Source organism: Salarias fasciatus, chromosome 1 (genome assembly GCF_902148845.1).
Source record: "Salarias fasciatus chromosome 1, fSalaFa1.1, whole genome shotgun sequence".
Lineage (NCBI taxonomy): Eukaryota > Metazoa > Chordata > Actinopteri > Blenniiformes > Blenniidae > Salarias > Salarias fasciatus.
In genome coordinates this window covers 26,795,446-26,810,757 of record NC_043745.1, presented here as the reverse complement: position 1 = coordinate 26,810,757, position 15,312 = coordinate 26,795,446, and the positions used below count along the sequence as shown (strand labels likewise).

At 43.1% G+C, this 15,312-nt stretch overlaps 2 protein-coding genes across 2 annotated transcripts; both read right to left on the bottom strand.

Annotated features, from left to right (window-relative positions):
* Positions 1–3,011: 3,011 nt before the first annotated feature.
* mettl21e (methyltransferase like 21e) lies at positions 3,012–5,099 on the bottom strand. The gene is made up of 5 exons (XM_030092645.1): positions 5,034–5,099; positions 4,043–4,200; positions 3,840–3,957; positions 3,660–3,757; positions 3,012–3,475 (listed from the first exon to the last, which is right to left on the bottom strand). Exons 1-5 carry the CDS (start codon positions 5,083–5,085, stop codon positions 3,149–3,151), a joined length of 753 nt encoding a protein of 250 aa, XP_029948505.1. The 5' UTR covers positions 5,086–5,099; the 3' UTR covers positions 3,012–3,148.
* A 663-nt stretch (positions 5,100–5,762) lies between these two features.
* On the bottom strand, positions 5,763–15,083 carry ercc5 (excision repair cross-complementation group 5). The gene is made up of 15 exons (XM_030097346.1): positions 14,708–15,083; positions 13,816–13,991; positions 13,605–13,720; positions 13,345–13,446; positions 12,878–12,950; positions 12,448–12,591; positions 12,163–12,373; positions 11,049–11,957; positions 10,673–10,956; positions 9,801–9,920; positions 9,193–9,406; positions 7,934–8,078; positions 7,642–7,842; positions 7,480–7,564; positions 5,763–6,519 (listed from the first exon to the last, which is right to left on the bottom strand). Exons 1-15 carry the CDS (start codon positions 14,793–14,795, stop codon positions 5,977–5,979), a joined length of 3,411 nt encoding a protein of 1,136 aa, XP_029953206.1. The 5' UTR covers positions 14,796–15,083; the 3' UTR covers positions 5,763–5,976.
* Between the last annotated feature and the right edge of the window lie 229 nt (positions 15,084–15,312).

Sequence of the window (15,312 nt, the reverse complement as noted above, 5' to 3'; positions counted from 1 at the left end):
ATAGTGCACGTCGCTCACGTCGAGCCTCGGTCTTCCTCGGTTGCCTACAAATAGTCACGGAGACTCGGTGGGGATGACTCCTCATGATCAGGTCCAAAACATGATTTATGTTTGGCCCGGAACCAGCTGGGCAAAGAGCCGCTGCACCACTGTGTTGTTACAGAAAAACAACGCGTTAAAGCTTTACAGATTGATTTAGGTAACACCTCAGGTCAAATCCCTGTATTTAGCAGTCTTTAGCTGCTCATGCATATTCGATGCACTGCAATGTAGCTGTAAAAAGATCTAAGTGTTTACTGGCCAGCAACTGTAACTCGTCTTATGTTCATCCATCAGTGCAAGATGTTGTATAAACTGATAATGTCTGGCAATGCTGTCAACTGTGGTTCTAACAATGGAAATGTGTCAAAACGAATAAAGGTTGTTGCACAAAAACAATTCAGTGTCCTTTTATTAATGTTTTATATCTATATTTAAATGGATTTAAGATAAGATGTTGAACCGGGCTGGCACAGCTTCTGCTGCAAAACCTTGACAGGCAGCAGCTTCCCTGAGGCTGAGACGAGGTCTCACCAGGCAAATTGTTTATTTCAAAAATGACGCACACAATTTGGAAGGTTCCCAAGTTGTGCTTGCCTGCTTGTTTTCCTTGCAATGGCCTCAATTGCTTCACCAGGGAAGAGAGGTAACAGGATCGGCCCGGCATGCAGACCCCATGTGTCAAACCCCATGAGGGAAGCACCGGGCTCCAGTAACCTCAATTAGACCTCCATCGGTTCTGCTTTAACAGCCGCGGACCATGAAGTATCGCCTCGCAGTTTTATGTGTCGTCAGACTAAATCCACTCACATCCTTAAAACTGACAACCATCCAGGACCTTGGGGAGCTGCGACACTTTAATGGGGAGGGTGTAGTGGTTAGGTCAGTCCCCAGCTGCGGCACTGATATGATTTACTCGGAGAGAAGATGGGAGTTTTTAAACTCGATGACAGCCAGCGTTTTCGCCGTGTCTTTTAGTGAATGCTTATTTGTTATGAAGACGTCGATGAGAGAGAGACGAGGTTAACCGATCTCCCTCCGAGGCCACAGACAAACTGCAGCTGTTCAGTATTTGTCTGTCTTGACAATGTAACGACATTCTCATCCACAAGTTTAGATATCCGATGTGTTGCTCTTTAATCCACCTCTCCCCTCTCTCCGCTGCCAAATATCACATCGCACGGGCAAATGGACAAGAAAAGATAAGCCATGAGGCAACCTTCAGATTTTACATGATTTGGAATCACGAATTAGATATCACGTTTAATGGGTCACACTATTAGAAGGTGACTCAGACGTTATCCTCCCAGGATGACCACGCTAATAAATAAGCTTCCAAAACAAGAAAAAATTGTGCTGTCGCATCAGTCTTCATGTTACTGGAGCTCTATATGGTGCCTAATATGGATGTAACATTTAACTCGAACACATGAAGCCTTCAACACACAGCTGAGCTGCTCCATCAGCAAATGTTGTCTTTATGGATCACTGAAAATACGTAGCCTTTCATTCATTCTGATTAAGCCACTTGGCAGAACAGGCTTCAGTATGCAGTGTTTGGCTTTCGGATCAATCCCAGCTGACTGGAGCCAAGGCAGGGTCCACCCTGCACAGGTCCATCACACTCATTTTCAACCGTTTGGGTAAGATAAAGTTACTTTTATACTGATTTTTAACAATGTCCGGCACTTTGGGTTGTTTTTCTAATATGAAAAGTGCGATTTGATTTGATTTGATTTGATTTGATTTGATTTGATTTGATTTGATTTGATTTGATTTGATTTGATTTGATTTGATTTGATTTGATTTGATTTGATTGACCAAACAGCCTCAATTGTATGTTTGGAAGGGAATTCAAAAGACCCACAGTAAAACCACCCACACAGAGCCAATTTAAATCTGTGTGGACGACGCTACTTGGCCAAAATCTCAGGATTTATAACACAAGAAGAGAAGAAATGAGAACATGAAATTCTGCAAAACCGTTTTGTACCTTTTCATTGGTAAGTTGACGAACTAATGTATGTTATAACTTTACAGTTACTTGAGATTTACTTTGGTGTCTCTGACCAAAAACAGCAACAAAATTTAAAAAGACAGTGATAAAATGACCCACTGAAACTTTATTGAAAAAATGTCACAATAAAGTCACAATAAAATTCACTCTGAGGTACGTCTTCATCCACATGTTGAAAGTAAAAACCATTATTTATTTATTCATTTATTTTTAGATACTTTTGGTCTCCAACATATTCCTGGGGGAAACTTCTCAGTTTCTAAATGCTTCATATAAACTAACTGTGCCTGATACGAGGGGCCAAAGAACTAAAGCTGTGACAGATTTATACAGTCAGAGGCAGAAATTAGGTAATGGGTCAAATATCAGGCAAGAAAATGAAAGATGAGCCAAAAGTAAGAAAATAAAAATGTAAGAGTTTCTCCTATCATACCCACATAGTTTCAAATTTTACTCATATACAAATATCATTTATAGCTGATTGAAAATGATATTAAAATAAATCAAAGCTTCAAAATTTAGCAAAATGAAAAAACAGTGTTACAGTTCTTAAACTCTTATTGTTTGGAAAAAGAAACAAAAACAATACAGATCTGCAAGAGGCACCATATGAAAAACTCAGTCCCCAATCCTCGATGGAGTTCAGTTTAAGAAAAGTAAAACTTTCTGAGTGATTTTTTTAAAGGTAATGAGACAGTCCGCCATTTCTGAAGACTGTCGAAACTTCTAATCGGTGCTGTAAACAAAAATGTTTTACAGTTTTGTGCTACAGTAACACACCTGCATTTGGTCAGTGATGTCAAAAAACAATGAACACACATTAATTGAGACTGTTGTCTTTAATAAAGAGAAATTGGTTTGTGATATCACTAAACTCCTGTTCACTAGAGGAGGCATTCCTCACTAATCCTGAACTAATAATATCCGCCGGACTGCAAAAACTGTTTGACTGGAGGTATCATTAGCATTGGACTGTGTCAAAAATCTATTTACACTGATAGAGATACACTTGTATCTAAAATCACTCTATGATTTCCCAGTGTTGATGAATATCCGTACAAAAAAACACACAAACTAATAAAGAAACGGAGTTCATTCAGCAGCGTCTTTGGGATCTTTGCTCCCCTTGTCCTTCCTCCACGCTCGGTACAGTTTGATGCTCAGACTTGGGAGGTTGTAGAGCTCCTCCACGTGGAAACGCTGCCTGAAACGATCCACGAAGCTGTTCTCTGGGTCCAGACGGAAACGCATGGCCCAGAGGATCTGCGTGTTTCCCTGGCACAGGTAGTCGAAGGTATCCATCAGCTCCTGCAGGTAAGGGTGGGCGTACACGACGTCAGCTGCCAGGATGTAGTCGAAACAGTGCGTGGCACGAGGGAAGCGTTTATCCACGCCCTGACCCCAGACCAGTTCGGTGACCTGGAGACGGAAACAACTTGATGAAACGGCATTAAACCAAATTGTTTCAACATAGTAAGAAAACTAACAGAAACAAAAAAGCCAAGTTTTGTGACACCGGTGGTGCTTATTTGCCAACAATGGCTGGATTTTTAACAAAAACGTTGAATTCACCATGAAATCTACTTTAAAATAGGAGACTTACCACAGGAATATACTTGCATCTGTCTTTTGTGTTTCGCGCGACATTGTACAGCAGGTTTCCCAGCACATCTGGAAGGTCTGTAGAAGTGACCTTAGCACCTGAAGAGTGACAGTAAAGCTGAAGGATATCAGAAACAAACGGCAATATAAGGATGCAAGTGAAATCGTTCGCTCTCAGCACCTAACAAACTGGCCACGATGGTGACGAGCCCCGTTCCAGCTCCCAGCTCAATCACGTTTTTGTCCATCAGGTTGTACTCGTCTCGATTGGTCTCCAAGAAGTGACAGAGCACGATCGCCTGTTCCAGGGACAGAAAGGTACGGTTCAGTGGCGTGTTTTAAAACAAACAGCAGATCAGCATTATTTTGTCTTTATGGCTGCACCGAAGGCCAGAGCACGGCTCCGTAGAGGTCCGTCGACTCTTTGATGCGGATTTCCAGGTCTGAAAAGACGTATCCCTCCCAGCTCTCCGGGCCGAGGACAGATGGGTGGAACTGGTGCGACAGGATGGCTTCGGCTAATTCTGCATCCGCAGCGGCACCTGTGCAAACATCCACAGGAAAGACAAACAGTCTGTTCAAGTCAACTATAGGGTGTGCTGAATGAAAATACAGGCCTGAAAACACATTATGGCACATTATATACAGTGGGACATGATGGTTTCAAACCATTTTTTTTTTCCATTTTTTAATTAAAGTGGAAATCTTGAGCATGGAATTTTATCAAAACATATTATTTCCTTGTTAAACAAACTTGCACTTTGTCACTCCCAAAAGTGGGAAATAAAATCTTTGATAAGATATAGTAGGACCACAGTGCTGCTGCAGTGTTGACGGATGCTTCTTTCGCTTTGTGCACCGCTGTGTCTGTCAGGACACCCTTTGTTGTTTCCTTCTCAGGGCTCGTCACCTGAAAATGGGACTCAGGCTGTAAATCAAGCAGATGAGTAATCATATTGTTTTCCTCTCGTATCGCATGACGGGCACCGTTTGATCTACGGCCCGATGAGCCTCCCTGAGCCTCATATTATCCCTGTGATCCTGCAGTGTTTGAAACTCCAGCCATGTGTCGCCACTTTTGGCTGCGTAAAGCATCCCAACCGTAAGTATCACTCCAGTTATGTAATGTCTGTTCAGACAGAGGTCGGGGGAGCCCACACTGCAACATAGGGTTGAATAAGGACAGAAAACTCTCATTTCATCAAGCTTTTTTCTGCATACACATGCTACATTTGTCACTTCCTGCAATCTTCTGCATTTTCATTCATTGTCAGAATAATTTTCATGCATGCATTCACTGGCAACAGCTATTCCCACACTGCCTCCACAAACTAGCTCCTTTCAGTTTTTCTGCCTACCTGCCACAAGCGCTCACCTTCTTGTTTGATCTTGGAGTCCTCCATGGCCTTACTCTGCTGGTCGTCCATGTCTGAAGGAGCAGCTCAAGCATGAAGGCAGCAAAGCGCCGGGCGGGAGATCTGTATCGGCCGACCGCAGCTCTGTCCGCACCGTCCAAAATAAAGTCCTGTGGATTTGGGTCACTGTGGATCCTGATCTCTCACTGGCACTGAACGGTCGCCCTCTGTGGTTTTGAGTTACACACAAATAGAGTGTTTCCCCATCTTATTGTCCAACAATCCCCGCAGTGAGTTTCAGCTCAACCTCAGATTTCTGGCTCCGTCTGTGGAAATGCTGACATGTGTATCTAAAGCTGTAAACCTGAGTGACGGCAGCAGCTGCGCCGGCCGTCTGCTGAACTGGATCTGCAGAGGGAAGACGAGGTGGAATGCGTTTTAAATTCAGGTCGACAAAAACTTAAATGAACTAGACGAAATGATGTGTCACGCTAAGTATAAGGAGAAGTTTAGGGAAATGTTTTTTTGTTTGCTGTTGAGTAGGAGCCTCTGCAAAAAGTTTAACTACAGCTAGAAGGGATTTCTGAGGTGCATACTGACTCGCTGGTGACTTTTGGTACAAACAAAAATGCTTGTAATGAGTTTGTCTACAGATCAGTGCTCTTAAATGTCTTTACGTTGTTCTGCTGTCTCATAATGTGTCTGTTGTGCCGTCAGCATTTTGAAAAGATGAAAAAATTCCTGGAAAATTCAAACTCGACAAGTTTTAATGCAAAATAAAGACACTCTTCTCGAACATATACATCTAGACAGTAGAAAAGCATTTCAGACGTTTTGAGGTACAAATTCATGGTTTTTATGACAAGAGACTCAGTTGAACTTTGAATTTCCTGAACATTGGGTACGGTCTTTCTTTGTGTGGTTTCACAATTAATGCTACAATTCATGTTTACTTTAGAGTCTTCACTCCTTCTTTCCTCGACCTCTTCCCCTCAGGCTGCCTCTTCCTCTCGTGCTTCCTCTTCCTCGTGCGCTCCGAACTCGCCGCCCTCTGTTGCTGCCCTCGAACACAGACCGCGCCGTAACCATGGCGACCTTCGGCCCACCGTCACTGTCGTCACCGGAGCTGCTGCTGCTGTTTCTGGTCCTCACAGACAGACTCTGATCGGCCTGCGAAGCAGGTTTTACTGTGACGGACTCCTGGCCGCCGCCGCCGCCGCCGTCTACGAGGGATTTGAGAGGAGATTCTGGAGTCATCTCCGAGCCCAGAAACCCTCCTCCGGCCGCGGGCTTCTCCTCTTCCTTCTCTCCTTTTCTTTTCTTCACGCTCCCTTTCTCGGATTTGGACGGGGAAGACATTTCCTCCTCGCTGTCCTCGTCTTCCTCCCCTCCTCCTCCTCTCTCCTTCCTCTTCATGCAGGTGACGGCTCGCCGGAGGCGCTGGCTGCGGATCGCCTGCTTCTCCTGCTGCTCCAGGCGGAAGAAAGAGTCGATTCGCAGCTGAGTCTGAAACAACACAGAGAAAAAGATGAGATGGAAATCTACCAGGAGTTATCCTCTCACTGACTCCTTATATTTACACAATCAAACTAAACACACATGAAAAAGGAGGAGTTGAAGATCTTGCAGGCATTTAACCAAAATATTACACACTGTGGTGAGTCAGGAGAAAATATATTCAAAAAAGGTTGTAGACGATGTTTAGAGTTACACTTCCAACTTCAACACATTTAAGATGATCAATACTTCAACTTACTCAACTTCAACTGCTGGCAAATAACTAATTTTGCATAACTTTTTAAAAAATTTGCCGACTAGTATATTCAATACTAAATCTGGGGTTTGAGCTCCCAGTGTGTGCGCTTGCTTTTTGAATTTATCTGTGATTTAAACAATGAAAACTTTGAAACAATTTCACTAATTCCAATAATACAACTGTTAATTTATCATTTCAAGCTTAACAAATTAGTCTCTAAATTCAATTTTTTGTCCAACCAACTTTGTAAATAGCTAAATACATTATTTTGCAAAGCCTTCTCTGCATTCATCGTCCGTCCTTTCGGTGAACAATATCTGGAATCTGCCCCTTCTTTTTAGCAGCTATCAGTAGCCAACGTAGCTCTGTGCTCTTGAATACTATTCAGTTGTTCATACAAGACTGTATCAATACTTTAAACTTCATATTCATTATATTTTACTCATCAAATGAACCTTGTCAAGCATTAATACAACACTGAGGTAACAAACGATCAACTTACTAAGGACTCAAATGGATATGTTACACTCAACTTATTGATTTAATGAATTCCTCATACTTTTAGAAAGGTATCATTTTTAAAAATAACTTTTGCACAATTCATGATCTCAGTGTTTCAGGGGCGGCATGGACTGCTACGAATGTGTGTAATTTTGCTGAGAACATCACTCCCCAGTGGTCCCGGGCCTCTGGCCCAGTCTCTCAGTCACCTGCTGCAGGTTGAGCTGCTTGATGACCGGCTGAAGCGTCTCCTCCGTCCTCCGGCTGTTCCAACCAAAACGGTTCAGGCAGAACGTGATAAACCCATTAAGGAAACATCATGTAGCCCGTCGACCGGCAGGCACCCGTCAGCGCAAACAGGAAGAGGATATTCTTTGATCATGTCCAGCTGCGGCCGCCCCCAGCTGAAGGAGCCGTCCGACTGGTCGACGGCGGGCTGCAGGTAGGCCTGAGCCACCGCGGGGTTCGGGAAGCCGGGCTGCAGTTTCAGCTCCTTCAGTTTCTTCTTCACCTTCGTGTACCGAGGATCGGCCACCAGGCGCTTTTTCTCCTGAGCCTCCGACCACCACGCGCTAAAGGAAAAAAACAAAATGACCAGTCAGTCATTGAGGAACGAATCAAAACAAAAGAGGAGAAAAAAAGAAAAAAGAAAAACACACACACCTCAGCTGTACAAGCGGCTCCAGTCCCGGTCCTGGAAACTCGTTCAGTATCTCCATACCAGTCACATAGCCGACCCCGGGCACCCCCTCTGTGTAGTCGCTTCCGAGCAGGTAGGCCAGATTGATCATTTTGGTTCTGTCCAGGCCTGAGGGAGAGAGGAGAGAGAGCTTTCTGTTTATAACTCACCCAGAATTAAAAACAGTCCGACTGTGATGACAGCCGATCATCACTAACGGAGACACCCGTGTCTCACGTATGACTCGTCGGATTCCTGTAGATGCATTACTTTATCACTATTTCAACTGCTTCTCTGTGTCGGTAAGCCACACTAAAATCAGAACGGGAATTCGTCAATAAATAGGTTGCTTTAATAATCTTTAACTCGACACATTTACATGCAAACTAGTGTGTTTCCTTGGCCTCCAAGTAGAGTAGTAGTGTGAGAATCAACTGTAACATTGTGATTGTTAGAGTTTTTTATAGGACTTATTGAAAAACAATATGGTTTAAATGCCTTATTTACCCTGGATTTTTTTTTTTTAATTCTATATTTAATGAATGAAAGTAAAATTTAAAGGTGAAGCTAGAGAGTTTGCACTTCAGGAAATGCAGAAGCTTTGAAAAGCTTAGGAAAGCATCTGTGCATCTACAATACAAACAGCATTTCCTCATTGTGACCATTGTAAGAGGCATCTTAAAAACAAAGCTAGAATAGATCCACTTGACCAGAAAAGCATCACTCTGGTTGTGTGTTGAGACGATAAAAATGTTGTTTTTCATTTTTCTGCTGAGTGACTGACCTATCAAAGTTTTTTTTTTTTTTTTGGTGCTTGAAAACACTCAACTCAGAGACGCTCGCAACTCTTAAGTTTCCATCGGCACAGACACAGGACAAAACGAATCAAAAGTTCAGTAAAAATGGAAAGTGTTGCAAATTGGTTTTGGTAATACAATCACTTATTTGTTGTGCAAATCATGAGAACTTATCAGAATACAAAGAAAAAAAAATACCTACACTGACTCAATTTTTGACAAGAAGATGCAAAACTATTGTGGAAACGTATTTTTGTAATCAAACCCTTTAAAAAAAACCTTGTGAATGTGTGAAACTTGTGAAATGAAATCTTGTGAAACTTGACTGATTTTCATTGAGAAAACATTTCAAGTTCACACACACACACACACACACACACACACACACACACACACACACACACACACACACACACACACACACACACACACACACACACGCTGACCCAGCTGGTTCTGCAGGTCGCTGTACTGGTAGTGCTGGACGTATTTGTTCTGGCTGAAGAAGTTCTTGTACACGTGTCGTCCCCCGAACAGCCAGACGTCGGAGTCGTCCGTGATGGTCCCGTGAGTCTGGTCAGCTCGGTCCAGCGCCGCGCACTGAGCCTCGGCCTCCATGGGAGCCACCAGGTACGGCACGCCGAACAGCCGCAGCAGCTCCTGGTTTCAGAATAAAGCATCCACGCCGTCACAGCTCCCCAGCCCGTCTCCGGATCTTACGGCGTAATTAGGTCACGTCGCTTCCAGTGCTCACTTATTTTAAATGACGGCCTAATTTGCCGGGAATTTAAAATAGGCCGTTGGACTGTGCTCTCACAATTAAAATGCTTTTACTTCAACAGCCTCCGGGGAATTTGTGAACGGCTGTCATCATCTGACAGCTGCTTTTCCACTTAGTGCCTCATTAACACAACAGCTGATGAGAGTAAAGAAAAGGATCAGACGCTTTGGATGTTTAGCATCAGAGGTGATTTTTACCTTAGAGTCTGAGTGAGATGTACACACATATGTGTGTGAGGTGAAAGTCTGCATTTCTGGTGTGTTTCTTCCTCACCTGGCTTTCCAGATGCATCTGGCCGGTGACAGAGTTGGCCATCCTCTCCTGCTGTTGCTGCTGCTCCCTCAGGTGGCTCTGCTCCACCTGCAGCGAGCTCTCCAGAGCCTCCAGCTCCTCCTGCAGCACACACACTTGGCCGGTCAGGCCTGGTGGACGTTAAACTGATGGAGAGCGCAATGTAATATATGACTGATAAATTAAAATACTCAATATCAATATCATAATATCCAAAAAGGCTCCAAAAAGAAACATTTTGAAACAATAAATCATTTTTAAACCAATCTACAGATTTAGGTCAGTTTGGATTATATTCAATTAAAAAGTCATGTTAAGACAAAAAAATTTTAAGAAAGGTTTATGGTGCTTAAAGAAATGAAAAGCTAACTTCAGACAAAATACTGGAAAAGACTAAAGAGCTAAACCAGCGCAAGGCGTTCTGAACTGTTATAGGAAGGCTTCTTAACCTCACAACAAATACTTTCTTTAAAAGAAATTATGGTTATTAAGTTGTGAATCCACTTTGGTTTTTAAATATCACGAGCAAACTTTTAACCACCCTTTAATTGATTTGGATTTATTTGATTCACCTAAATTTTAGTGCTTTTTAAGGTTAGTTTCTTTTTGCCTGTTCTTATATTTTATCATTCATGATTTTTAGCTATTTTATTTTCCTGTTAGCTTCATCTTTATTCTTATTTTATATGTAATTCCTTACACTTTTGTGCTTTCTATTTTTTTCTTTCTATTATTTGCATGAAAAAGTACAATACAAATAAAGTAAAATTAATTGATTACCAGAAATTGGCATTTTAGAGAAAAATGTGGCACAAGAATCACTCCTGCATTCATGTACTGAGAGAAATACAAACCACATCGAAGTTTTCCCATTCGTTGGTGGCCGGAGTTTCCTCCTCCTCCTTCAGCTCACTCTCTTCATTCTCTTCCTTTCTGTCTTCTTCTTCTTCTTTTTCTTCATCTTTTGGACTCACAGAAGCAGCCGAAGCACCGGGAACCTCAGACAGACTTTCCTCTGACTTTTCTCCTGCCAGCATCTCGTCCTCTGTGAGTTCAGGAGGTTTATTCTCTCCAGTTACAGACGATTCCTCCGCTTCCTCCCCTTTCGATTCATCTTCTGACACGTCAATGAAACTCTCTGAGAAAACACACACGAGCACGTGTTCAACACAAGATGAATGACTGCTGATATCTGAATACGTCTTTCGAATGAACCATCTGTTGCTGTACCTTCTGAATCACTCTCCCTGCTGGATTCTGGCTTCCGCCCATCTGAAGCTGCGGTGCGTGTGATTCTCGTCTGCTCTGATGCTACAGGTTGACTTTCAGTCTCGGTGCTGGGCGGTTTCTCACGTCTCTGGGGAGAGAGGCTCATAGACGATGCGTTGTGACTGGATGCAGTCGGAGCGCTGCGCTGCGGTTCGCGCTCCGATTCTCGTCCCTCAAGCCGTCCTTGCCTCTTTTGCTGACCTTCACTTTCTGCACCTAAACCCTCCGTCAGCTGTGTCTTTTCACCATTTGCTTGCGTCTCCCTCTCTGTCCTTTGCAACGCAGCAACGCGAAGCGCTTTATTTCTCTGTCCAATCACCTCCTCCATCTCATCTTCAGAGCTACTATCAAATAAAGCATCATCGGCTGTTAGACTTTGTTCCTGCTTAAGACTGGATTTCTGCCGTTCTGGATCTTCCGCCTCGTCCTCTGAGCTGCTGACGACCACTGGCGGCCCTGAGAGATGAGCACTGGTAGTCGGTTTGCTGCCTGAGCTGCTCATATGTCCACTGGCTCCTTCTCCCTCCTCCGCCAGAGCCTGTTTAATAGCCTGCAGTGTACGAGGAGACACGCTGCCATCCCCCTGAGTCTCCTCCACTCCTTCCTCATCTGACATGTCGTTCATTGCGTCCTGAATCGCCTTGAGCGTCCGAGGCGACGGGGGAGACGTGTCTGCCCGAGACGGCTTGGAATCCGGAGGTTTGGAGCCTTTTGAAGAGCCGACCCATGTCTTCTGCTCTTCCTCGTGGACAGGGCGCCACAGGGGCTCCTGTTTGTCGGCGGCTCGTCCTCTGCAGCCTGCCAGAGCGCTGCCGGTCCAGGGCGCAGCTGCAGGCCGGGAGTCCGGGCCAGTCTCTCGCTTTTTGGAGTCTGAGTGAGTCAATTATAACAACATTTTAGATCTGACAACAAAGACAAGCTTCAACCTCGATAATGAAATCTGTTTTAAACAAAGACCAAAATTAAGCAACACCTGTTCTAAACACAACAAGACAATGTTCCAAATCAGCAAGTAAAAGAAAAACAAAAGAAGTGATTCAATTCAACATTTTTAGAGTGCAATGTGAGAATCTACCTTTAATGAGGATGTAGTGCGAGTGGTCCTCTGAAACCAGCCGATGCGACTCCACGCTGCGGCTCTGCTGATCTCCATCGTCCTGGCAAAGCTGCGGAGCGCCGCCAGCGCTCTGCTGGCTCATCTCCTTCTCCACGCCCTCCAGTCGCTGGTTCAGGCGGTTCCTCTGCAGCAGGCCGGCCAGCTGGTACTGGGAAAAATCTCCTGAATGCTGCGGAGGAGCGAAGAGGAGTCAGTGTGGAGAAGAGGAGGAGGAGGAGGAGGAGGAGGAGGAGAGAACTGTACCTCTGGGGGTTTCTGGAACATGGTCCGACGCCTTTTGCAAAACTCTTTCATGTCTTTGAGGATCTCGTGCTTCATTTCAGGAGGCAGGCTGGAAAACTCCTCAGAGTTGATGTCCACTGAGTTTGGGTTCTCGTACAATTCTCTCTAAGACCCATTGAGCAATTATCAATGATCAGAAGGCATTTTAAAGAAGTAAGCGTAAACAGAGCATTCCTTTAACCTCAGGACACTGCAACAAATCTTTCACACAAGATCTTGACTTAAAAAAAGGTTATTACCAAGTAAATACAGCTAACACTGAATTAAAGCAGACCGATATGAAAATCCAAATATGATCTTCACTCCTACCATTAATATTATATTGTTACATAATTTTTTAACATGAAATACAAAATAGTAATGATATCAGCTTCAACATGCGAAAATTCACCTCATATGAGTGAAAACTGCTGCCCGTTTCCTCCCACTGACTCGGCTCCTCCGCCTCCTCCTCCTCCTCTGAACTTTAAAGAGAAGCAGTCATGTGAAAAAAGTTTAAGTACCAGATTTTTTGCTGCATAAGAAACAAAAACATTTCATTATTCTAATTCTTTATACAAAGTTAATGTGAACTTAACAATAAAAAAAAAAATCACTTTTTTTGTGGACACACTTTCCCCCCAACAGATTTCCTGATTGTGAAGGTGAAGAACTTTCAAGCAAATCTGGTGCGGTATTACTGATAATAAAGAAACTAAACATTGTGATTGTTAATAATAATGAGATTGACCAATCAAGCACTGTGAAATGAGTGGAAATAAAATACCATAGCAAGAATGAAATGTTGGACATCCTTTGAAAATGTACCAGTTAATCTGAAATACTGTTTCAAATACATCATTTTCTAACATGTCTGACCTGTATTTGTCCTTCTCCTCTGCAGGTGGCAGTGCAGGCAGAACATACATGTCATCCACTTCATCTCTCCTCACCGTGGAGAGGCTGGGCAGAGGCTCCTTGCTGTAGGAGGGATGAGAAAACCAATGAGACAATGACATTGAGGCATGAATATTCTAGGATTATTCAGTAGATTCTGTTAAAACCAGAGGAAGGTAGAAAGTCTGAAAGAAGATAAACTTGAGACGTGTGTTACATTTCATTCTAATCCCTCCACTTACCTTTTATCACCAAGTGCAGCTTTGATTGCCTGTCTCTTCAGAAAGGTCTTGAGAAGTTTTTCATTGGTCTGTTTGGACTCACGGGTCAACTCCTCCTTCCTCTGCCTTCTCAGGGCCTGCAGTCCCAGCAAACGCATCATGTTACAAAATAGGTGAAAGTGTACTAGTCTTGTCCGGGAAACATCTAAACATCAAGAATATGTGGACTCACCAAGGTCTGCTTCTTCAGCAGTGGAGCATCCCCATCAAACACAAAAACGGGCTTGATACGAAAGAAGAGCAGCTTACAGATGCGGTGGAAGAGAGTGAGAAGGTGTGCATTCTGGACGCTGTTGCCATCACGGTCCCTGACACCTTTCACTGCCTGGTTCAGCCAGATACTGATGTCTGAGGGTTTCTTGTTCAGGTTATAGACTGCATCTTGAAAACACAAACTATCCATTGGTTTAATACCTTGATCTGGAAAATGTGGGTGTTTTATTCAAATACCTCAAGATATTTATGCTTTATCTAGCTCAGCGATGTCGAACATAAGGCACATGGGCCAAATTCGGCTCACAAGATGCTCCAATCCAGCTCACCAAAGAAATTGTTAAAATTTCAAAGAAAAACATTGAGTTTTCTTTCTTTATTTTCTTGAACAATTTTTTTTAAGTAACAGACACACCAAAACACTCAGACACTGAAACACGCATGCAAAAGGATGCAAAATGCAATGCCTACAGGAAGGATTTTTGTATTTTTTATCAGAAGGTATCATTAAAATTGGCTTTTAAGTGTAAATTTAAATGTGTGTAAACTCTGGTTATCACTAAGTACATCAACACTTTATATTATTATTACATCTGTTTAATTGTCAGAGAAATGTCTTCTTGATAGAGATATTCTATCCAATTAAACCTTAATCCCATATTTTTTTAATTGAAAATGCAATTATGGGGTTAAACAGGAAATAATATTTTTAGTGAAGAGTACTTTGTATTGTAACTTTTTGTTTTTGTTTAATCAACAGTGTTAAATCGGGCACAGTCTAACAGTAGTTATACAAATGTTTAGACCTCTTTGCACCTCTGATTATACTAAATGATCAACACAAAGGATACCGACAGCGAGGATCTTTCCCTCCAGAGTCTCCGGGTTGATGGGCTTCCCTGTGCTCTCCAGCAGCCTCCACAGTCCGTGCACTCCCATGGTAGCAACAACAAAATTCTCCAGAAATAGTCAAAATCCGCTGTACATTACATCAGTTTCACTGAACTCCACCGATCTCAGAATTCAGAGTAAAAAGTAGACACACACCATGACAGTGGTTCATTCGTACTGCCATCCCTACTTCTCCTGAGTTCCGTGTTTTACAAACCCGGACACTATGGTCTGTTACACAAGCCGGATGCACCTGTGTAGGTGTTATTTTAACACAGGTAAAGCCTACTATGCTGCAGCGACAACAGATTAGTAATGTTATCCCTAAGACCAAGAAAATGCTGTGTTTCGGTGTTACCAGGTAAAATATTATGAAAGTTTTTTTTCAGGGAAAAGTCGTCACAACACGTCACTCGGAAGAAGCCAACTACTTCCGGTAAACAGGTTTACGAATCCTACTAAGGGGACGCTGGGATCGCCTTATTGACTCTAATTCGTCCTCTGATTGGCTGTTTCTCGCACCCTTCAACTTGTTAGAAGTAGTTTATTGGTTGTATAGAGTGAA